At 37.4% G+C, this 26,297-nt stretch overlaps 1 protein-coding gene across 2 annotated transcripts in view; it reads left to right on the top strand.

Annotated features, from left to right (window-relative positions):
• The window catches only part of LOC122813957 (zinc finger protein 26-like), a 350,754-nt gene extending 328,978 nt beyond the window's left edge, over nt 1-21,776 (top strand). Inside the window, exons 7-8 of one of the 2 annotated variants that reach the window (XM_044086504.1) lie at nt 677-1,300; nt 21,561-21,776. In XM_044086504.1, coding sequence (XP_043942439.1) covers nt 677-1,300; nt 21,561-21,625 — 689 coding nt within the window. In that variant the 3' untranslated portion in view covers nt 21,626-21,776. Of the gene's footprint in view, nt 1-676; nt 2,194-21,560 lie in introns of those variants that run through there. The other variant, XM_044086503.1, reaches the window with a different exon arrangement.
• Nucleotides 21,777-26,297: the final 4,521 nt, after the last annotated feature.

Raw genomic sequence — 26,297 nt, 5'->3', positions numbered from 1 at the left:
CACTGGCTCAGCTGCCATCTGTATGACCATTTGCAATCTGTTTTGTGTTTTGATAGTTTTTTGTCTATGTAATCCATTGGTCTAACTAAAATTTGTGTGGGATGACCCCCCCCCCTTTTTTTTTTTTTTACCTCAGGCATGTTGATATCCAGGTTGGGGGCATCCACTGACCAACTGGGGAATAGTGAAATTATTTAGAAGTTGGCCAATGTGTCAAGCTTTCTGTGGTAGAAGTCTCCAGAATTGGCTTTACTGAAACAATGATCTTGGTCAAAAATATGTACTTGTGTTATGTTCCTACACAGCTGTACTTTTAGCTATATGTACAATAAGACTTCTCACACATCTTGGGAGAATGGCTGAGAATAATATCTCAGACTAAGAGAAGGTAGGTATGATTCTTTTCTTGTCTAAATTGATGATCTTTCATTATTGTGATAGTTTTGACTGTTTCTGTTCCTCTTTCAGCTGTTCTGTATTGACCAAGTACACATAACTGAGCAATTAGAATTGGTTTTGTTTATTTTATTAATTGTGCTAATAAGAGGAGAATAAAATAGCTGTTAAATTTATAGTATTGTAGAATGTTTAAGCAGTACACGTGTTATTGTGAGTGACATGTCTGACATTTGTTTCATCATTGTCATGGACACAGTAATAAGGAATCTGTTTTTAGGTTTCAGGAGCAGAAACTGCAGTGTGTTTTGCAGTCAGCAGCCATCACTTGGGACATCCAATCCTCAAGAGAACCTACAGCAGTCTGATGAGCCTGGGAAGGATTACAAGAAACTTCATCTTTCTCCTGGTTTGCAGCATCACTTGGGTCATAACTGGATCAAGAGCACTGAATGTGACAGTGCAGCACCCTCATTACATCACTCTATACGGAAATCACAGTGGGGTGCTCAGCCTGTGAACAGGTACAACAGGGTTCATCCAGTTACTGCCCCAGAGTTTCATTTAGGATGTAACTGCAGCAGCAACCCTAAGGGTAACAGTGAACCCTCCTCTATACAGCATTGTGGTCAGCATGTGTTGGACACTGACAGACTTCTTCCCCCTGTTGTGCCACAGCACCAGTCTGGACATAATTGCAACAAGAGGTCTGAATGCTACACATGTCTTAGTAAAAAGAAAAGTGCAGTAATTTATCAGACATGTCACAAAGGAGAGAAGTCATATAACTGCACTGAATGCAATAAGCAGTTTATGTGTCAAAGTCATCTGAAGTACCATCAGCCCATCCACACAGTGGGGAACACTCGCACATGGGGAAAAACATATAAATGTCCAAAATGCAGTAAGTGTTTTACACATAAATATCTACTCAGAAGCCATCAAAAAGTTCACACTGGAGAGAAGCCATATAAATGTGCTGCATGTAGTAAGTGCTTTGCATGGAAAAAGAACCTTATAGCCCATCAACAAATTCACACAGGTACAAAACCATATAAATGTGATGAATGTAGTAAGTGTTTTGCATCGAAAAGCTACCTTGTAGCCCATCAACAAATTCACACAGGTACAAAACTGTATAAATGTGATGAATGTAGTAAGTGTTTTGCAAGGAAAAAGAACCTTGTAGCCCATCTACAAATTCACACAGGTACGAATCCGTATAAATGTGATAAATGTAGTAAGGGTTTTACATACAAAATATTCCTCGACAGACATAAAGTAGTTCACACTGGGGAAAAACCATATAAATGTGCTGAATGTAGTAAGGGTTTTACCCAGAAACAAACCCTTATAACCCATCAAAAAATTCACACAGGGGATAAACCATATAAATGTGCTGAATGTAGTAAGGGTTTTACCCGGAAACAGACCCTTAAAATCCATCAAAACATTCACACAGGGGAGAAACCATATAAATGTGCTGAATGTAGCAAGTGTTTTGCATGGAAACAGAGCCTATTAGTCCATCAAAAAGTTCACACAAGGGAGAAATCGTATAAATGTGCTGAATGTAGTAAGTGTTTTGCATGGAAACAGAGCCTTGTAGTCCATCAAGAAGTTCACACAAGGGAGAAATCGTATAAATGTGCTGATTGTAGTAAGTGTTTTCTGTGGAAACACAACCTTAGATGTCATCAACAAATTCACATAAGAGAGAAATCATAGTGGAAAACTGTAAAAAGGGGAGGAATTTAAGCATGGCATGGACTGACTACAATAAAAAAGTACAAAATAAGCAATTTATTAATCACCCAAAAAAGTTTTATAGAGAACTGGGAAGTAAGGTAAAAGGAATTGAAAGACTACCAAAAAAACAAAAAAACAAACAGATACATGTTGGAGAAGTATCCATGAAGGTCCCATGGAACATAATGATGCTAAATGGATAGAAGTTAAAGAATAAGAGTTTAAAGGTACATGATATGAAATGGGCTGACGTAACAGCCAGAGAGATTGAAAGAAAGTTAAGAAAAGCCTCTAATTGGAAAATCCCAGGCCCAAATGCAGTACCTAATATTTGGCTGAAAGTATTAACATCTTTACATGAAGATTTAGCCAAGAGTAAGAACTATTTATATGCACACCCCGAACAGACACCAACCTGGTTAACAACAGGAAAAACAATGCTCCTACTTGACTGATCCTGCAAGCTACCCAAAAAATTAGAGACCAATGACTTTCCTTTCAATGATATATAAACTATACATGGGAATCGATGCAGACAGTTTATAATCGTTCAGAAGAAAACTCAATTATGTCAGTAGAACAAAAGGGCAATAAAATAAATTCATATGGAACAAAGGATCATTTGTTGTTAAATTAAGTCATAGTGGAGAATTGTAAAAAGGGGAGAAATTCAAGTATGGCATCGATTGACTACAAAAAAGTATTTAATAGTATCCCATATTCATGGATAAAAGAGTGCTAAAAAATGTATAAGATACACCCTACACTGATCAGCCACATTACAGTAACCATGAAACAGTGGCAGACCACTTTGCAATTAAGCCATGATAAAGGACAAATTATTATCCAGGGATAAAAATTTAGAGGGGGGGGGGATATTCCAGTGTGACTCCCTGTCACTGCTGGTATTCTGTCTTGCTCTTAACCCATTAAGCTGTCTACTTAGGCCATGGCTATAATTTGGTTCCTAGAAAACAACAATGTCTAAAGACTTCTCATCTTCTCTTTGTTGATGATTTGAAACTCTATAGCTCATCAGACGAGGAATGAAAGTACAACTGCAAGTTGTCATATCTTTTTAAGATGATATAAGAAAGTCATTTGGTCTTGATAAGTGTGCAGAAACAGCCTTTAAAGCAGGAAAACTGCAGCACCAAGAAAACATCAGTTTGGGACAAAAATGTGATATAAAAGAACTTGAGCATGAGGGAGTGCATAAATATTTGGGAATTGATGAAGAATCAACAACAAAACATGAAAAATGCAAATAAAACTTAGTAAGGAGTACTTTAGAAATTTTGAATTAATCCTGAAAACAGTGTTGACATCTAGAAAAAAAATCCAATCTGTAAACTAATTTGCTCTTCCTGTCCTCACTTACAGTTTTGGAGTGATTGACCCCCAAAAGGTGCTGGATAGATTAGACAGGAAAACAAGAAGGATGCTTCATGTTTACCAAATGATTTATAAAAACCAGTGCATACCAAGATTATGAAACACAAAGTCACCAAACTGATACAAAAACACACAAGGCTGAAGTACAAGCACCTCTGGAACAATGTTCAAGAGTTCAAATGAGAGGAACCACAAGTTGAGAAATTTAAAAACACCAAGTATTTAATGATTCCAGTAGCAAAGAAGCTGTTTGCACTTTCGTTTGAACAAGTTTCAAACTTCATCAGGCAAACTATTCTACATGCATTCACCTTAAATACCAAAACATTTACTTCTATTGGTTAAAAACAGTGTCAGTCATCATGATGTACAGCTGAACATAAAGCTGTTGCCTCATATAAACTTAAAGCTGTCAACACTACATTGAAAACAATTTAATACAACAAATATTCAAAAAGAGTATGTGTGTATGTTTGTATATTTAAATATGTATGGGAACGTGTAAATTAATGTATAAAGCTCTATGTTGTTGCCAGTTGTCAGACAACCTTATTTTTGTTATTTTAAAACCTTTTTTCTTTCAAGTGCTTTTAGTTCCAGTATGGCCGAGATAGAAGTGTGATCACTGATGCCAGGCCAGCTGTCTGCCTGAAAGTGAATTTGCCATTTTTAGCTCATTTATTTTTAACTGTAAGCCCCAAGGCTTGTTTTCATCGATAGTAACTTATCAGTTACCACAAAAGAAAATTTATGATTCACATTTTCAGGAATATGTTTGGCCAATGCATTATTCAGATTGTTTTTCCTAATAGTGTAGTCATGCTCATAGATTATTTGACTTGGCTTACGTGTAGAAACCAGAGCATGAATCGACACATGGCTAAATAAACCACAGCTCTGTCTAATGTTTCTAACAGTTATATTATCAGTTACTTTTACCATATGACACCATGAGCAAGCTCCACATCTAAAAGTCCCTTGTTTATTTGCATGAGTTTATTTGCATGAGAGGGAACCTGTATGTTCTTAAATAAATCCTTAACATTGTTACCTCTTCTGTATACAATAATTGGTTTAACACCCAAGTGCTTCCTGATGTTAGCATCCTCTATCAATCAGAATCGGCCAGTTTTTTTTCAAAAATGGAAGTTAAAAACTTTGCAACCTGTCTAAACATTATAGTTAAGGCTTTTTGGAAATCTGGAGGTTGTCGTGTAGTGTCATTACATAATTCTACCATAGTACTGCATTCTATAGTACTTGATCTTCCCTAATGCCCGCCATTGTCTGATGTAAGTGAAATAGTGCCTAAAATAGGTTGAAAAATATCATGAATACCAGTATTTTTTTGGGATTCCAAAAATACATAAGAGTATTCAAAATCCCCCTATGAGACCTCTAGTTGATGGAAGAGGCTCCATTACTTCATGTGATCAGTTCTTGGACCACGAGTTAAAGAAAATAATAGCGAAAGAAACTCATATATGTAACGACTCGTGGAGCTTCTTAGAACAGGTAAATAAAACATCTTATGTTAGTGACGTTTTCATCACCATAGATGTAACTGACCTTTACACTGTCATCCCACAACAAATTGGGATAGAATTGTTAGAGTTGGTGTTAACTAATAATTGTCTCTTTTAACCATAAGTATTATTTCCAAGCGAAAAGAATAGCCATGGGCTCACTGTGTGGTGGAGCCTATGCAAACCTAGTTATGGCACACTGGGAAAGACAGTTTGTCTTCCAATCAAGGTTTAATAATTATATTAAACTATACCAAAGGTTTCAAGATGACATTTGCATTATTTGGAAAGGAGCGCAGGCTGAGTTATATAAAATTTTGTCGTACATTAATGAAACTACTAGTTTCTTAAAGTTTACATGGCAATATAATTGAGTCAGCATTGATCAGTTGATCAGGGCTGCTCGCATGGTCACAACACATGAAGAGTTTTTGAAAGAATGTCAGTTTCTATGTGGTATGTTCCTGAAAAGAGGTTACCTGGCAAAACTAGTGGAAGAACTAAGTATGGAAGTCATTACCAAGAGACTAAATGGTCATTTTCAACCTATTTTAGGCACTATTTCACTTACATCAGACAATGGCGGGCATTAGGGAACATCAAGTACTATAGAATGCAGTACTATGGTAGAATTATGTAATGACACTACACAACAACCTCCAGATTTCCAAAAAGCCTTAACTATAACATTTAGACAGGATGCTAAGTTTTTAACTTCCATTTTTGAAAAAAAAACTGGCCGATTCTAATTGATAGAGGATGCTAACCTCAGGAAACACTTGGGTGTTAAACCAGTTATTGTATACAGAAGAGGTAACAATGTTAAGGATTTATTTAAGAACAGACAAGTTCCCTCTCATGCAAATAAACTCATGCAAATAAACAAGGAACTTGTAGATGTGGTGCTTGCTCATGGTGTCATATGGTAACAGTAACTGATAATATAACTGTTAGAAACATTAGACAGAGCTGTGGTTTATTTAGCCATGTGTCGATTCATGCTCTAGTTTCTACATAGGAAAGACTGAGCGTAAGCCAAGTCGAAGAATCTACGAGCATGTGTCAGAAAAATATGTATTAACATATCGTGCTTTCTGACACTGCAAGATGCACTCTGACCTAGTTTGCTAGCACAGCAAAATACATGTTTATGCCTTTGGAAATGTACTGAGAAGCAGGTGATTATCTGCTAGGTCAGGAAATTAAATAAAGAATAATACTATTTTCTGTAGATCCATTCATTATGAACAATAAGCTCTGTTCGTGCTGATGAAAAAGTGCACAGTTACAAGAAAGTTAGATACCAGAAACAATAGACTGCTTCAGAAATCTGTACTTGCATTGTGCTTTAATTACCCATAGTACCTAGACTTGTAACATTACATAGAAAGAAAGTTATAACTGACCGGTGTTCATCAAGGCCATCCTGTTTACTGAAAAATCTTTTTTAAACTTTGTAGAGTCAGCTGAAAATGTGAGAAAACTGTAATAAAGCAACATTATGAACTGGTGATCTGCTACGTCAGTCGTAGTGGGCAATGTTTTGAAAGAAAGGTATATTAATTGTGACACTTCCTGATTTTAGTTAGACAAACTCTGTATTTGCATTTTTTGTCTCCTTGCGCAAGAATAAAGAAACTTGAACTGAACCTTATGCTGATTGGTCTTTGAAGTATTTTCCTTTAACATTTTTTGGTCCTTTGGAACCGGAAGCCTCCGTTTAGCCTTGGATCAGGTGGGCCAGGTGGCATGAAACTGCACAGGGAAGATACCACATCAGTTCTTCTTGTTTGAATTGTCATGCAAAAGAGGCCAGCCACTTTTCTGATCTACGACTGAAGGCGGGTTTCGTTCGAACAGTGAGTGACCAATCGCTGAGGTTCAGGTAGGGTGAAATCTACTTTTTTCTGTTTTAGATCAGGGACTTGATTGTATTTGTTCTGTTGAGAATTTGTTAAAATTCAGGGACAGAAAGATTGCTATCTTGTCATAAATCAGGGAAGCAGAATAAGTAGGCAGGTAGTCTGAAGAGACTATAAACACTCGTGGTACCACGTTAAAAAAAAAAATAAGAAGGGTTACGTAACATTTAAAAGTTAGAACAAAATGGGTAATACGTGCATAAAAAGACCCCGCAACCCACTGTTAACCAAAGACGCAAAATATATGCAATCACAACGTGCTGATAATGTTAGATACTATACAAAACGGGTTAATAAATATGAATTTGATGGGAAACTAGAGAACTACTTGCTTATCAAACTTATTAGACAGCTAAAAAACTATTCCAAAGGTCGGGTTAAAAAACAGCACAAATTGGGAATTCCTCAGGAGCACAGGTGGATTGAGGAAGTAAACCGAAGGGAAGAAAAGAATAAAAATTCAAAAGCAATGTTTTTGGATAAAGAGGATAATAACTTAGTTATGGCATCGGCCCCTCCGCCCCCTCCAGTTCCCTTACCAGTTCCTTTACCAGAATATGAAGCAAATGAACAAGCTGGCCTGCCTCCACAATACCCAGCTATTTCTACGAAACCAAAACCGTTTGTTAGAGATCCTGTCGAGACTAAGTCTCGAACACGTAATTTGAGAGAGGATATTGAATTATATCAAATAAATGGAAATTCACGAGCTATGAGTGAAGAAGAGATATGCCCACTCATAGAAGTACCAAATCCTCAGGCAGTACAAGAAGGGCAGGACCCAACTCTCCTAGTATACAGACCGTGGACACCAGAAGATATCCGGAAAGCCACAGAGGGAATTCCCCATCCAAAAGTTAATTTTAGAAAGTTCTTAGAAGACTTACAAGGCATGAGATTAAGTTATCATTTAAATGGAGAGGAAGTAGAAAAAGTAGTCAGACAAATAGTTGGTCCAGATTGGCACATGATCAGTGGCAGCTGGAATCCCCGTGACGCTGCACTTAAGCCCCTCCCACATAGCAGCGCAGAACTAGACAACAGAGTGAAAGGTCTAACAGACCGAATCTCTGAAAAATGAAAGCCTAAGGCAGACTGGACTTGCATTAATCAATGCATCCAACAAGAAGGTGAAACTATTGATAGATATTATTCAAGATTGTTAGAATGTTTTAATAACCATTGTGGAATGCAGGTTCCTGAAGACCAGACACAAGATTCCACATATGAGCAGCAGTTAAAGAATCCATTTTTAAAAGGCAGTATTGCACCCATAAGCAGTTTTATTACAAAACATATGGTAGACCATCGTACAAGCAGACTACAATCACTGCTTGAATATGCTAGACATGCCGAAAGGCATTTTAATAACAAAAAGAAAAAGAAAGCCCAAGTATTTGCTGTAGAGAACGGAGAAGTTTATTTAGTACAGTCGGGGGAAAAAGGGCAAAAAGAATGCCCAGGGAAGCAAACAATCTGATCAGCGATCAGAGGACTTTAAAGGGAGAAAGAAGAGAGGTGAGTGCTTCAAATGCGGTAAAAAGGGACACCTGGCAAAGGATTGCAAGAAAAATAAGAAGGCAGCAATGGAGGATAAAAACGATGAGGGTGAGGACTGACTATATGAAAGTCAGGAGTCACTAGATAGGAATAATAGAAAAGGGACAAATGAGAATGTGATAGAAGGAGCAGAGAATGTGATAGAAGAAATAGAGGAAGTACAGGAAGCTACCGATAGTGAAGAAAATGAAATATTAGACCTAGCCTTATTGAGCTTAGAGCTCTATTTGGCTGACAGAAAACCAGAAGTTATACTCCTGGTAGAGGGGAGGGAAGTCAAATTTTTGTGCGATTCAGGGGCATCACGAACCCTGGTACACCCCTCCAAACTACCAGAAAATTCGGAATCACATGATTTTATACTAGTGAAAGCAGCTAATGGACAGCTGTATCGGGAGCCTCTCTCCCATAACATTACAGTAACAGATCCTGTTTCGGGATTGACCCAGAAAAACAAAATTGTTGTTTCTGCAAAATGCCCAGTGAACCTTTTGGGCAGAGATCTTATGCAACTATTTGGCATAGCAGTAGTTCCAACCATGCAGGGTATGGAAGCACAGCGACAAACTAATACTTTTGCAATGCAAACGGAAGGTGAAACATTTTATTGGTACAGCCAGGACTTGGTTACGACCGGCCCTGGAGCAATTACTGAAGAGTTAATGAATGTAGTTATCAGTAAGTTCCCCTCCCTTTGCATTGATATACAACACCTGTTGCACTGTACTCTGTATTATTGTAATACACCAGGACCTGACAAAGAATATGAACAAGAATTGTTTAAAAATCATGCAAACAGATTGGCACTGTGTAATCTGCACTGGGATATGAAAGGGAACAGTGTAGTTAGCTGTTCATTACCCCAGGAGTTCTTTGCACTTTATAAATCGAATCATTTACCACGTTAGTTTAACTAAAGAAAAATATTTGAAATGGGTAAACCTAGGAGAAAAAGTTACAAAATGGGAAAAGCAGACAGAATCAGAACTATCAGAACAGGGAGTACAAAGACAAAAATTGAACTGGATAACACAAACACATCCAGCTATACACTTGCAGTCCAGCGAGGACAGCTGAGAAACCCTCTTATTAGAAGAGGAAGAAAAAGCTTTATTAGACATACCAGAAACCCTCTGGTCAACACGGAAATCAGACGTAGGACTTATTCGCACAGCAGGACCAGTTACTAACACGCCAAAGTCAGCATTTAGACCACAAAAAAGACAGTACCCCTTAAGAAAAGATGCAGAGGCAGGTATTAAACCTATCATAGCAGCTTTACTTAAGAAGGGAATACTGGTGGAATCTCCTGATTCACCATGTAACACACCCTTATTCCCAGTTAAAAAAGAAAACGGAGAATGGCGTATGGTCAAAGATTTACAAGCTGTAAATGACGCAGTAATATCAAGAGCACCTACAGTGCCAGATCCACACACCTTGTTGAATGATTTAAAACCTCAATATAAGTATTTTTCTGTGGTAGATATCAGCAATGCATTCTTTTCAATACCGATACATCCTGACAGCCAGTATTGGTTTGCATTTACATTTCAGGGGAAGCGGTATACATATACGCGATTACCACAGGGATATTGTGAAAGCCCAACAATATTCTCGCAAGAGATGGCAAGTAATTTAGTGGGATTTACCCCACCGAAAGGTAGTCAAGTTTTATTTTATGTTGATGATATCCTGCTGGCCGCCCCTACCCAGCAAGATTGTAAGGAAGATACTGTAGCATTATTGAAATTTTTAGCCACTGAAGGACACAAAGTAAGCAAAAATAAATTGCAGCTTTGGAGAAAACAAGTTAAATACCTTGGATATGTAATATCCAAAGATGGTAGAACATTAGACGAGGACAGAAAAATAGCGATCTTACAAGCACCAAAACCTACAACCAAGAAGGAAATGATGTCCTTCCTGGGTACAACTAATTTTTGTCGGAGCTGGATCCCAAACTATGCTTTGGAATCTGCACCATTAACCAACTTGATTTTTAAGAAGCCTATGGCAGCACAAGATTTAATACAATGGACACCAGAAGCAGAATTAGCTTTCTGTAAACTGAAACAATTGATAGCATCATCATTAGTTTTAGGATTACCGAACTATCATAAACGTTTTTTCCAAACTGTAGATTGCAAGCAAGGTTATATGACATCAGTGTTGACTCAACAGCATGGGGACAAGCAACGCCCCATTGCTTATTATTCATCACAACTGGACCAAGTGGCGCGGTCTCTACCCCACTGTGAACAAGCAGTAGTTGCAGCTGCAATGGCAGTGCAGGCTTCAGCCTCAGTAGTGTTATTCCACCCTCTCACATTGAGAGTGCCTCATGCAGTCGCAATTATTTTACTGCAAGAAAAAGTAGCATATCTTTCCCCTGCTAGGCATCTTTCTTGTATGACTATATTGCTGAGCCAACCTCACATGACAATTGAACGATGTACCTTGCTCCCAACTCCTGTGGATGGCACACCTCATAGCTGCCTGCAGGTAATTGAGCAAAAGACACTGCCTAGAAAAGACCTTACGGATGTTCCCTTGGATGATGCCGAGATGACATATTATGTGGACGGCTCATGCAGAAAGAGTCCTACAGGACAGAACCTAACAGGTTATGCAGTAGTTTCTGATACTAAGATTGTAGAAGCAAAACCCTTACCACATAGCTTATCTGCACAAGCAGCAGAGTTGATTGCCTTGACACGGGCATGTACCTTAGCAAAGGGTAAAAGAGTAAACATTTTTACAGACAGCCAGCATGCTTTTTCTACTGTACATGTTTTTGCACAGCAGTGGAAAAATCGAGGAATGGTGACATATACTGGCAAACCGATTAATCATGCACAGTTTATTTTAGATTTGTTAGAATCTATTCAGTTACCTCAGAAAGTAGCTATTTGTAAATGCATAGCTCACACTAAACAACAAGATAGGATTTCAAAAGGCAATGCAAGAGCTGACACGGCTGGAAAGCAAGCAGCCTCAGAAGCATTTCTTTTGAACGAGGAATTACAACCTTCTGAGATTTTAGACTTAGAAATGTTGAAAACGATGCAGACACTTACTAGACGAGCTGAGAAACAAAAGTGGGAAAGACGAGGAGCAATTCTCAAGAAAGGGCTGTACATCTCCAAAGAGGGAAAACCGATAGTACCATCTAATTTATTTAAATATGCAGCTTTGTTGAGCCATGGGCAGTGCCATGTCTCAACAGGGGAGATGGTATAGTTAGTAAATCGGGTATTCACTACATATGGATTTACAAACTACACTAAAAAATTTTGCCTGTCATGCCACACTTGTAATAAACATCATGCACAAAGGGCGTTAAAGCCCAAGCAAGGGAGTTTCCCTACACCACCGTATCCGTTTCATACTATCTGTATGGATTTCATAGAATTGAGCAAATGTGAAAATAAAAAGTACTGCCTTGTCATTGTGGATATGTTCACCAAATGGGTGGAGGCCTTTCCGACCAGTAAACCAGATGCAGCCACTGTTGCAAAGACCCTAGTTAAAGAAATCATTCCTAGATTTGGCATACCGGAAAGGATCTACAGTGACAATGGTACACATTTCGGAAACCAAACTATACAACAATTGAGTCGGTATTTTGGGATTTCTTTAAAACATCACTGCGCGTATCACCCTCAATCTGCAGGGTTAGTAGAGGCACAATGGAGTTTTAAAGAATAACATACTTCAAAGACCAATCAGCATAAGGTTCAGTTCAGGTTTCTTTATTCTTGCGCAAGGAGACAAAAAATGCAGATACAGAGTTTGTCTAACTAAAATCAGGAAGTGTCACAATTAATATACCTTTCTTTCAAGACATTGCCCACTATGACTGACGTAGCAGATCACCAGTTCATAATGTTGCTTTATTACAGTTGTTTTCTCACATTTTCAGCTGACTCTACAAAGTTTAAAAAAGATTTTTCAGTAAACAGGATGGCCTTGATGAACACCGGTCAGTTATAACTTTCTTGCTATGTGATGTTACAAGTCTAGGTACTATGGGTAATTCAAGCACAATGCAAGTACAGATTTCTGAAGCAGTCTATTGTTTCTGGTATCTAACTTTCTTGTAACTGTGCACTTTTTCATCAACACGAACAGAGCTTATTGTTCATAATGAACGGATCTACAGAAAATAGTATTATTCTTTATTTAATTTCCTGACCTAGCAGATAATCACCCGCTTCTCAGTACATTTCCAAAGGCATAAACATGTATTTTGCTGTGCTAGCAAACTAGGTCAGAGTGCATCAATGGTCATTTTCAACCTATTTTAGGCACTATTTCACTTACATCAGATAATGGTGGGCATTAGGGAACATCAAGTACTATAGAATACAATACTATGGTAGAATTATGTAATGACACTACACAACAACCTCCAGATTTCCAAAAAGCCTTAACTATAACATTTAGACAGGATGCTAAGTTTTTAACTTCCATTTTTGAAAAAAAAAACTGGCCGATTCTGATTGATAGAGGATGCTAACATCAGGAAACACTTGGGTGTTAAACCAGTTATTGTATACAGAAGAGTTAACAATGTTAAGGATTTATTTAAGAACAGACAGGTTCCCTCTCATGCAAATAAACAAGGAACTTTTAGATGTGGAGCTTGCTCATGGTGTCATATGGTAAAAGTAACTGATAATATAACTGTTAGAAACATTAGACAGAGCTGTGGTTTATTTAGCCATGTATCGATTCATGCTCTAGTTTCTACATAGGAAAGAATGAGCGTAAGCCAAGTCAAAGAATCTATGAGCATGACTACGCTCTTAGTAAAAACAATCTGAATAATGCATTGGCTAAACATATTCCTGAAAATGTGAACCATAAATTTTCTTTTGTGGAAATTGATCAAGTTACTATTGATGAAAACAAGCCTTGGGGCTTACAGTTAAAAATAAATGAGCTAAAAATGGCAAATTCAGGCAGACGGTTGGCCTGGCATCAATGATCACACCTCTATCTTGGCCATACTGAAACTAAAAGCACTTGAAAGAGAAAAGGTTTTAAAACAACAAAAATAAGGTTGTCTGACAACTGGGAACAACATAGTTTTATACATTAATTTATACATTCCCATACATATTTAAATATACATACAAACTATTTTTGAATATTTGTTGTATTAAATTGTTTTTAATGTAGTGTTGACAGTTTTGGGTTTATATGAGGCAACAGCTTTATGTTCAGCTGTACATCATGATGACTGGCACTGTTTTAACCAATAGAAGTAAATGTTATGGTATTTAAGGTGAATGCATGTAGAACAGTTTGTCTGATGAAGTTTGAAACTTGTTCAAATGAAAGTGCTAACCATTTCTTTGCTACTGGAATCATTAAATACTTGGTGTTTTTACATTTCCAACTTGTGGCTTCTCTCATTTGAACTCTTGAACATTGTTCCGACTTCAGCCTTGTGTGTTTTTGTTTTCATACCAAGATTATATATTCCCTGTTCTGAAGTAGAGATGTGCCTCCTTGAATGTGATTTACATGTACAGATCTGCAATCGTGGGACTCCACACATCTGCTGACCACATAAGTCCCAAATGTAGTGAAAGTTTTGAAACATGAGGAGAATAAATCGAAGATGTCTTCTTGCTTAGGCTACAGAAGTATATCGGCGTCAAGCAGGAATGGAATTCAAACCACAAGTAGGTAAAAAACAAGCAGCAACTGAATGTACCAAAAAACAAAAGAAAGACTATAACATGAAGGACCAGATGAGAAGACAAGAAATGTCTAAAATGCATACAGTTGCAGGTGTAGAAAATTTTTGGAAGAATCTCATGTTGTTCAGGAACAAACTCAGGAATGGTTAAAGAGCGGCGAATTCAAACCAAAAGATGAAAGGCTAATATTGTCGACAAAAGATAGTGGGCTACATACACATTAGTTTGCAAAGTCCATTGAACATGTGGGAGAAACAGCAAATGTAGGTTTTGTAAAACAGAATTAGAAACAGTTGCGCACCTTGTTGACCGTTGTGACATACTAATGGCAGAAGGACTGTATACTGAAAAGCATAATAAGATGGCGAGACTGTTGGCTGGAGATTGTGCAACATTTTGGTATTGAAGTGACTGAAAAATACTGGAAATATGAGCCACAAAGTATCACAGAAAATGATGAAGTCTACATCACATGGGTGGGATCATCCATTTCCAGCAGTTCAAATGATAGGTAATAGAAAACCAGCTAGAGTGGTCCAAGAAAAGAAGACAACAGTAGCATTGATCTTAGAAATTACCACACCCAGTGACTTCAGTGTCCTGCTTACAGAGAGGCACAACATCATAAAAGATCAGGATTTGCAAGAAGAAACAAGAGCACTGTGAAAGAAAGATACCCAGATAGTTCCAATAGTAGTAGGAGCAACGGGTCTTGTAAAAAAAAAAAAAAAAAAAAGTCTACAGTCATATTTAGGTATGCTACCAATACATGTAATTCTATATGAATTTGCAGGAGGAGTCATTACTGGGCACATTGAAGGTGCTGTGAAGAGCACTTTTGGCTGACATCAAACAGTGAAGCAATACTAATTTCATGAACTTTAATTGTATTTTGACTTGGGAATGGAGTCCGTTCCTATCATGGTATTAGAAACCCAAAAGATTTGGAGAAATTAAAAAAAGTGAGAAACCATATAAATGTGCTGAATGTAGTAAGGGTTTTACACAGAAGCAATGCTTTACAACCCATCAACAAATTCAGACATGATAAAAGCACATACAAATAAACAGAATGCAGTAAGCTAGTATGTGGAATAGACTGTTGATCCACCATTAAACCAGTCACGCTGTCCATATGAAGATATTTGAATAACATATAAATGTTTTGAATGCATAAAGTGTTTTACACAGAAATGTCACCACAGAAGGCATGAATAAGTTCACTTCTAGAAAAAGGCTTACGAATGTCCTGAATGAGGAAGTGACATGAAGGGATATTCTCCTGTAATGTGAAAAAAGCTCAATGGAAAAATTTGTAAATGTGTTGAATATAATATTGTTTCTTATACAGAAAAATGAGCTATTTGAAGATTAACAAGTGGACAAGGAGAGAAATGTACAAGTGTCCTGAATGCAGTAAATGTTACAGAAGAAAGAAAACTCTCCTAAATTATCAAATGACTCACACCAGGTGAGAAAAGTAATACAGGCAATGAAAAGATAAAAGTATCTCATATGGTGTGATGATTATTATAAGAAGAAAGCCAAGTAATCAATATGAAACAAGTGCAGATAACAAATATTTGAAGAAAAATACGGGCAAAGACATTTAGATGTGGGAAACTCCAAAATTAAATAATCACAACAGTGGAATGTAAAACAAAAAATGTTTAACGAGTCAGAAATTAAACAGAGATTTAAATCGTAGACCATCTGAGAAGTGAAGGGCTAAGTACTGAAATTCAAATGTGAGTAAGCTTTCAAAATGAATAAGGCAGAGTCCCCACTTGAAGGAGCTGCTGGAGGAGCAGGATGACAGCTGAAGGTACACCACTGGATGATGTTCTGGAACCTTCTGTTGGAGATTCTCACAAAGGTCCAGTAAGACCTACACCACAAGAGAACGAATAGAAAACAGTGAAAGTTCTGATACAGACAAATACTGTAACATAACGACCCAGTGTGACCTCAGGTAAAGGAGCAGAAGTTGGCACAGGATACAACTGAAGAACACATGGCACAGATTGGTGTTCAGGAACCTTCTGTATACAATACTGTAACATAATGATCCAATGTGACCCCAGGTAAAGGAGCAGAAGTTGGCACAGGATGCAACTGAAGAACATATGGCACAGAGTGGTGTTCAGGAACCTTCTGTGTACAATACTGTAACATAATGATCCAATGTGTGACCCCAGGTAAAGGAGCAGAAGTTGGCACAGGATGCAACTGAAGAACATATGGCACAGAGTGGTGTTCAGGAACCTTCTGTATACAATACTGTAACATAATGATCTAATGTGTGACCCCAGGTAAAGGAGCAGAAGTTGGCACAGGATGCAACTGAAGAAGATGGCACAGACTGGTGTTCAGGAACCTTCTGTATACAATACTGTAACATAATGATCCAATGTGTGACCCCAGGTAAAGGAGCAGAAGTTGTCACAGGATGCAGCTGAAGAACACATGGCACAGAGTGGTATTCAGGAACCTTCTGTATACAATACTGTAACATAATTATCCAATGTGTGACCCCAGGTAAAGGAGCAGAAGTTGTCACAGGATGCAACTGAAGAACACATGGCACAGATTGGTGTTCAGGAACCTTCTGTATACAATACTATAACATAATGATCCAATGTGTGACCCCAGGTAAAGGAGCAGAAGTTGTCACAGGATGCAACTGAAGAACATATGGAGTACTGTAACATAACGAGCCAGTGTGACCCCAGGTAAAGGAGCAGAAGTTGGCACAGGATGCAACTGAAGAGCATATGGCACAGAGTGGTGTTCTGGAACCTTCTGTATACAATACTGTAACATAATGATCCAATGTGACCCCAGGGAAAGGAACAGAAGTTGTCACAGGATGCAACTGAAGAACACATGGCACAGATTGGTGTTCAGGAACCTTCTGTATACAATACTGTAACATAATGATCCAATGTGTGACCTCAGGTAAAGGAGCAGAAGTTGGCACAGGATGCAACTGAAGAACATATGGCACAGAGTGGTGTTCAGGAACCTTCTGTGGGAGACTTGCATGAAAGTCAAGTTATAATTGCCCTGCTAGAGAAAGAGCAGGAACTGGAGATCAAAGACAATGTTGCAAGACCAGAGAAAATACCATTAAGGAATAACTGGCTATTTAATAGAAATAGACCATGATTAAGACTGGTGAAAGAAGCATAAACCAGAAATTAAATATGACCCAAGTTGTGAGAAAACTAGTAAACCAGATAAACAGAATAACTGTGATATAATGAGAAATTCACGTGGTATAGCAGAAATAAATGGTGTATACTACTGTATAGGTAAACTAATAGTGTTACAAGAAAAATACAGAGTAACAAAGGAAATGAAAGGGGAATAAGCAGAATTTAATAATGGAACCACACATAATAGAACACAATAAATAAGACCAGATATTTTGCTGTTCCCTTTTCTGTATTCTTCTATCACCAAAAACATCTTAGTAGTGGTAAAAAAAAAAAAAAAAAACATACAGCATCAGCATAGACCAGGGTTTATAATAAACTGTTTCCAGTAATAAACTAACCATATCCACACAAACAGAATATTTTAGCCATATGCAGATGCATGTAAAAGAGAAAAACAACGCAAGCAGTTCATTGATACCCTGAAAACGGTTTTACGGAGAATTTGGAAAGAAAGCAAAAACACTGCGAATATAGTCAAAAAATGAATAAATCGCTACATTTAGACAAGCATGTATGAAGACACTAATGGACATAATAAAATGCCAAATGGATAGAAGAACTAAAAGAATATCAAAACACTCTAATATAAAAAGTGAAATGGGAGGAAGTAGCAGCCACAAAAACTGAGACAAAAATTAGTAAAATTAAAATGAAAAACTCCAGGGCCATTTCCAGTAGCTAACTTCTGGCTAAAATTATGAGCACATTTACACAAAGATTTATCTGTATGTACATCCTAAACAGATACGAACCTGGTTCACAGGAGAAACATTCTCCTCTGTAAGAATGAATCTACAAATCCATCCTAAGAATTGTACACCAATAACTTGCCTTCCATCAATGTATATATATTGATGAATTATTGCACATAGAGAATAGCCATTTAGAATAAAATTTGATTATGGCAAGGGTAAAAGAGGCAAGAAAAGATGATCCTATGGAACAGAGTATCATCTGTTGTTAAAGCAATAAACAGAGAATTGTAAAAGGGAAGAATCTACATATGGCATGGCTAGATTACAAAAAGCATTTTGCAGCATCCAACATTCATGGATTATGAAATACTTACAGATGTATAACTAAATCCTACATTGTGCTGCCTATGAAATAGTGGCAATGAACTTTGCAGCTGAGTCACTTTTAAAGACAAATTATTATTGCAAGGATAAAAATTCAAAGGGGTTATTCTGGGGTGATTCGTGGTCACTATTGCTATTTTGTCTTGTCCTTAAACCATTAAGCTATTAACTTAATAGAGTAGGCAGCAGTTACAGCTTAAATTTCAAAAAACTATCATGTTCAAGGACATCTCATCTAACTTTTGCACACGTTTTTAAGATTGTATTCATCAGAACTGATCTGGAAATGCTACTTCAATTGGATAAAACTGTTTATTAGATGATGCAAGAATGATTGTTTTTGATTAAGTTTGCTAAACAGCATTTATCACAGGAATGGTGTAGCACCAGGAAAATATCAACGTGTGAAAGTAATGTGATATAAAGGAATTTGACCAAAAAGGTGTGTGTACATATGTGGGAATAGATTAAGGGACAGCTGTAAAACATAAAAGAAATGAGAACAAAGGTTAGTAAAGAATGATTCCGGAAAACTGCCTTTTCATCTAGCAATGAAGTCCAAGATATAAATCTCTTTGCACTTCCTGTTCTAACTTACAACTTTGGCATGGCGGACTAGCCCAAAACATCCATGAATAAGTCTGACAAAGAAAACTACTGCATCCTTGCATGTTAAAAACAAACAAAAAATACATGCCAATATACTACATCCCTTACTCCAAATGAGATATGCTACTATTTAAATTGACTACATATTGTGGAACTGGATACATATTTGTGGGCCTCATCTCATCTAAACATACTGAAAGTTCTAAAATGTTGAGATGAAGTCTAAGATGACATCTTTGCTTAGTTTAGCAAGAGTATTTTTGAAAGGAGTGAGAACAGAAATAATATCAGAAGTAGATGAGAATTAGGTGGCAGCCTGAGAGTCTCAAAATCACAAAAGAAAGAGCAATGAAAGGAACCAGAAGAAAAGAAAATTGGAAAACGCACAAATATAGTGAAAAGTGTGGGGTATCCATAGAACAACCATAAGCCGAGCAAGTTTTGATGCAGTAATGTTTAAGGAGAAGTAAATTTAAAACAAATGATGAAAGGCTAGAAATGGTAACCCAAGATAGTGGGCCCATGTACATGTTGGCTTGCAAAGCCTTTAGAAAATGTGGAAAAAACAAATGCAGGTTCTCACAGAACTAGAAACAGTTACATATCTTGTTGCTGGTTATGGTACACTTGTATCTGAAATTAAAAAGAGTGAATATGAATACATTTACTGCAGTATGTGTTTTTCATAGAGTGGTAGTCTTTATACCATCAGAAAGAAAATTGGATGTTGTAGTCGAAGAAAAAAAAAAGGGGGGGGGCAAAATCTTTGAAGCATCTGCAACTAGTCTTCACAAAATACCAGGATATGCATGGAGAAACTACAGCAACAGGGAATAAAAACAATGATAGTTCCTGTCATTGTTTTAGCAATAGGGCCAAGAAAATAATTTTCAAGCATATTTAAATATGCTAGAGATACAGGTAAAACCACACAAACCACATATTAAGGCAATTCTGGATATATTGAGAGGAGCACTCTTGGCAAATATTAAATATTGTAGTGATACTCATTTCATGAACAGTAATTACTCCCTGACTCATGATTGGGGTCATTTCATGTCACATTATTAGAAATCGAAACATTTGGATAAACATAAAAATGAGTAACAAACTGAAACTAGAGAAGTTTGAAGAAATGTGCCCAGGTAGTTCCAACATTCTTGTCAGCTCTGCAGAATGTTCCTGCATTTGCCTCATATATTGTTCCCCTTTCCCTCATAAAATCCTTGTAAACTACCAGAGATTACAGTAAGTTAGTAATGGCAGACAGAGTTTTATATTTAATATTGTTCAGAAACTGGATGTTAATACAAAACCTGTTCTATTAATTAGTGATATTTAAACATTGTCCCTGATTTGGGGCCTTTGTTCCCATAATATTTCTGCTTTGTCCGAAGTATTGATTAAAGAAGTTGAGAGGTACAAGTTCCAATAGCAGAAGGAGCTACATGCCTAATAAAAATATTATTATGGTAACAATAAATAGATCCACCATATGAACTGTAGAAGCATGCAGTTTTGGGTGCATTGTGTAGGCTGAGAAGAGCACGTTTGTCAAACATCAAAGATTTAAAGTAAAGATGCTGAGTGGATAGAGGAGACTAAAGAAATATTTAAAATGTTCTAAAATAATGATATAAAATATAATGAAGTAACAGAAACGTGAGGCAATGTTAATGAAAGTTGCTAACTGGGAAATACCAGATACAGATGTAGTGTCTGACTTCTGGCTAAAGTCATTAGTATCTTTGCATGGTGAATTAGTCCAGAGTTACAATTTTTTATATGCACACCAACCTGTTCAACAACAGGAAAACTGTACTCCTCCTTAAAAGTGAACCTACATGTTAACATAAGAACTACAGGCCAAAAGGTCTGCACAAGTAAATTACATACTAAAACTGATGCACATTGAGTTTATGGTCATGCAGTTGTCACTACAGGACAGAATTATAACAAAAAAAAAAATCATATAGGATAAAGAATCATTTGTTACAAAACCATAATAGAACTGTAAAAGGTTTGGATTATATTTATTGCATTCACATATCCTAGAATGTTTACAAAGGTACCATACACTGATAAATTAATGGTAAACCACTTTACTGAGTAGTCATGAAAGACAAATTACTATCACCGAGACAAAAATGCATAGATGGATATTCTAGCATGATTATAACTACGGCTGTTTTGTCTTGGCCTTAATCCATTAAGCATGATGTCCAGAAGGCATCCTTGCTAAATAATATCTCGTCTACATTTTGTGGACGAGATAAAACTGCGTAGCATGCCATATAAGCAACTAAAAGTGCAACTACAAATTGTTAAAATGTTTTTCATGCTATAAGAATGACATTTGGACTTAAATGTGTGAAATTAACTTTTTTAGCAGGAAAATTGAAGCAACAAGAAAACATCGACTTGTGGGAGGAATGTGACCGAACATTAACATGAGCGAGTTTGCAACTATCCGGCACTAGATGAACATTTAGAAATACAGCATGAGGAAATGAGAACAGACTTTAGTAAAGAATATTTTAGAGGACTAAAACTAACTTTGAAAACTGCCTTCACATCTAGGAATACAATTTGAGGTATAAATCGGCTTGATCTTCCTATTCTTAATTATGGATTAGTCATGATTTACTGTGTGCAAAAAGTGCTGGATCAGCTTGACTAGAAAACAGTACTGCTACATGCTCATCAAATAATGTAGAAACAATGCATAACATGATTATAAATTCCAGGTATGGACTTCCTGGAAATTGATTATATCTATAGGTATGCAGTTGTGGGACTGTGCACATATATTTCCTGTCATCATAAGACAGAAACACAACAGAAGTTGTAAACTATAATGAAAAAACAAGAATAAGATGATATCTCTGATGTCCTTCCTCATCACTGTTGCAGTATTCCTTACAAAAGGGATAGGCTGCTGGGATAGTCATACCTTCTGCCAGCATGCCAAAATCTTTGGTCCTTTCTGACGCAGTACATCAGATGTATGGTACATGTACAAGACATAAGGTACATTAAATGATGTAAAGGCACCAAATCCTCAGAAATTCTTTGCTGCCAGTCCGAAGACTATATATGAATTTGGTATTTAAGTTGTTTGTCACATATCAGCTACCAATCCACTGGGGACTCTCTCTTATTTTCTCTTTTGTCATCTAGAAAAGGGAAATGTGAATGTGGGACACAGATTCCCCTAATGAGAGGCATGAAAAGTGACTTTTCTGCTTAGCAGCACACCATGATCACATGCAGTGTGATATTTGCCAGGCCTTTGCACCCAGGACAATGTTCGGCCATCTGTCATCTCTGTCTGTGTATTTGGAGAACCAGCCTCTTAAGTTATGGCTCAGGGAACTTTGCCTTCTGAATCCACATGCCCAGATTTTCAGCTGCTTTCTATGAAAACATCAAAAAGATGTGGTTAGAGACTTCTGCTTTTTCCAGACATCTCCACAGGGTTGGATGAAGAGCTTGTGGACCATCCAGTTCCTATGCCTGCTTAGTGGTGACCACATTGAAGGCCGACATGGAGTTTATCATTTGCACATCCTGTGTCTGTTGCAAATGAAGAAGAGAAGCCATGGCTGAATATTTCTTAAGGATTTGGGGGACTCCCCAGATACTGGTTAGGAAGACTTGCCTGGTTCCCTTATTGTTAGGCAGGGTTCAGGACTCCGTAAGCTTGTTATGGCACTGGATCCTGTAAAGAAAAAGGCAAAAGATAGGCATGTGGTTACTTTGCTAAAGACACCATATGGAGTGACAGGACTTCACTCAGGGTCTTTTTAAGACCCTCATGGTCATTGATGCCTCTTCAACATTTGTCAGAGCCGTCACCTGTTTTCTTTTCTACTTTTAGTCCATCTAAGAGGCTTAGGGCTTCTGTTTCCTCTGATGAAGAAGATCTGGATTCTGGGGAAAAGTCCCTGGCTTATTCCTCCTAGATCCATTCCACTCTTGCTCTGGGATCCAATGAAGATGATACTATGTCTTCTGATTCATCTATTGAGGAGTTTTCATTTGAGAACACCATTGTTAAAATGATAAAAAGAAGAAGAAAAACAACTGACTCACCCAACATGGAAAACTATTAAAATAAAACATAAAATCAATAAAGTAAATACTAAAAGCCTACAAGTCAGTCCAAAGATTTCAGAGAAGTGCTTTTGAACTTCCGGCCTTCCTCAATCCATAGAATGCAACAATGTCTTTTCCTTATTATCATAGTCAACATCCAATCAATTCTCATCCATAGGGCAGCTGCCTCCTTGAATCCAACCAATGATCAAGCAGATGACCCTGACTAATTTAGCAACTAAGAATTGTCATCTCAGGAATTGCTGCCCTTTAAGAATTGGTTTCAAAGGGATAATACCATTTAAACCAGATGAGCGATCTGCTCGTAAGTCTGCAGTCCATTTAATTTCTTCAGTTCCAGTCCTGTTGCTTGTCACTTCTCTTAAGCTATCAGTAACAATGTCTAACACCATAAACAAAAATGTATGGTCAGGATTAGACATAATGTGCTGTGAGAGGGCGTTGCTTTGAATGTTGTTTCTGATGTCATCCATATGGCAAGGAACATGTTCTTTAAAAGAACTAGTGGTTTTGCGTATATAATAATAAGAACAGCAGGTACACCTAGCAATGTAAAACACATTTCTGATATTGCAACGAGCATATTTATTAAGCCAGTATTAAGCCATTACTCTCTTGTCTAAATCCAGGCCTTCCTTTACAGGTTCCCTCCCTCACTCAGGAGCTCTTCACAGATGCTTCAGACCTGTTTTTGGGGTTCTTCTAATGATGTCAGGGTTTAGGAGGTCTGGTCTCTTCACTAGGTACAAAACCATATCAACATCAAAGAAATGTGGGCTCTTATCTTAACTCTTCAGGCTCTGTATTCCCTTTGTTTTCCAGGTCCGCTCACTATTTTCACTGACCACACCATTGTCATGTGGTACATAAATAAGCATGGTGTTAAACAGTCTTACCATCTTTGCAGATTAACTCTTGTAGCTTGGATTTTGCTATACACATTCACTTGGTACTTCAGGTGGTTTATTTTTCCTCAGACCACAATAAGGCAGCAGACACTCTGAACAGGTCCAAGTCAGATCCTCATAAGTGGATGCTTCACAGAGAGGTTTTCGTGCACATTGTCCATCAATGAGGTAGTCCTGAAGTAGATTTTTTCCTCCCCTCTGAACAGACAACGTTCCAAATTATGTTCCAGAGTAGTAAGTCCTCTGTCTTGGAAAATGAACACCATATCATTCTCTTGGAAAGGGATGTTCCTGTGTGCTTATCTCTCCTCTTCTTCTGTTGCCAAGGGTTCTACAGTGCTCTTGTGGGACATTCCCAGAGTCTTGTTGGTGACTCATTTTTGGCCCAGACAACATTGGTCCACCCCTTTCTCTCACTTGGACTGAGGCATCCATCACAAACTATATCTCACAAAGTGGCTCTCCTCACACAGGACAAGAACTGTCATTCACACTCATCTTTGGGTGATAAGTGTTTTGATTCCTTTTCAGCACCAATTTTTGGAGAACGTACTTTGTGTTTTGCAGAAGGCCAGAAAATTCACTGCTAGAATATCCTGTGTTGCAGAGTGGAACAGATTTTCTGTTTGATGTCCCAAAAGTGAACAGGGCCCTCTTTTAGTTGATAGTCGGGATGGCTGTCTTCCTTCATAGAGCAGAGCCTGTGGTCACTGCTTCTGATCCTGATGTTGCAGGACCTCCACCACAAGACCCTACATCTACAAGCTTATTGAGAATTTTGTCATTCTTTATTGTAAGCATACTTATCATGAAGAAAATTGCTGCGTATTAACCTTGATCAGATAATTACATGCCTGCTCTGATTCAAAAGTCCCTGTGTAATACTAAATGCACTCCAAGGACTTCTTACTAAGGTGGTCACTGTCCCCTTTTGCTTGACCAGTTGACTATAGTGTATATGCCAGTTATTTAGTATTAGGAAATGACAGACAATCTGTTTTTCTCACACTTTGTTCTGGTTATCAAGTGGGAGTGTCTCTGCAGTAGAATTTATTGCTAAATATCTCCTCGGTGTTATCTTGTCTTACACCCTGTCACTGTCTTCCTTTGTAGAAGAGGTATGTATCATATGCTTTTACATTTCTATTTGTTTTAAGACTGCATAAAACAATGAAAAGGCTTTGGTAGTGTTTTATATTTGTAAAACTGTCGTTCAGATCAGATAAGCTGTTTGTATGCTGTGTGTGTTTCTTTTAAACACCTATGTAGGTAATGTGAGTTGTTGGTATTCTGGTATTCACAGATATATATATATATATACACACACACACACACACACACACACACACACACACACACACACACACACACAAAGGTAAAAATGCAGTTATAGATATTATTCTGTTTTGATGTACTGGTGAATCCAATGAATGTTTTTTGTAAATGATGGTGTTGCATTGTGCTTATCACAGTAGTGTCATGTTCTGATACTTTGCTTGATACTCTGTATTACTGTGGTTCTCTATCAGCATACTTCCTGTTAAAACTGCTCTGAGCTTACATTCATACAGTCTTGCCATCACATTACCCATATATTTTCCTGTATTCTCTCCTGCTCTGACTTACTGTGGTCCTTCATCCATCTCTGTTTTGTATAATAAGTACTAACTGTATTACCTCAATATAATTTAACAGCTTAGTAGATTTTTTCTTTCTTTTCCAAGTCTGTGGTCACTACATCTGACCTTGATATTGCAGGAGCTCTGCATACTGCCCAGCACGTACAATCTTATTGAGAATTTTGTCATTCTTTAATGTAAACCTACTTACGAAGAACCTTGCTGTGTATTAACCTTAGTCAGTTACATACATGCCTGCTCTGTGATTTAAAAGCATGCAAAGAATGGCAAAAATATCAAACAGCTAAATGTTTTAAAACTTCAGAATGCTACACAATCGGACTAAAAAGCAAATAAATGAAAACAAAAAATATACTATAATAACTCTCAGAATAATACTAAACACAAGTCTAAAAAAGTTTGGACATCCATTAAAGAACTCTTACATTCCAGCCAAAAATCAATCCTAGCCCCTGTCCA

This window comes from Protopterus annectens, chromosome 10.part0 (genome assembly GCF_019279795.1).
Source record: "Protopterus annectens isolate FY-2018-M chromosome 10.part0, PAN1.0, whole genome shotgun sequence".
NCBI classification, from domain to species: Eukaryota; Metazoa; Chordata; order Ceratodontiformes; family Protopteridae; genus Protopterus; species Protopterus annectens.
Note: the sequence above shows the minus strand (reverse complement) of the source record. Positions and strands in the feature narration are given on the sequence as shown.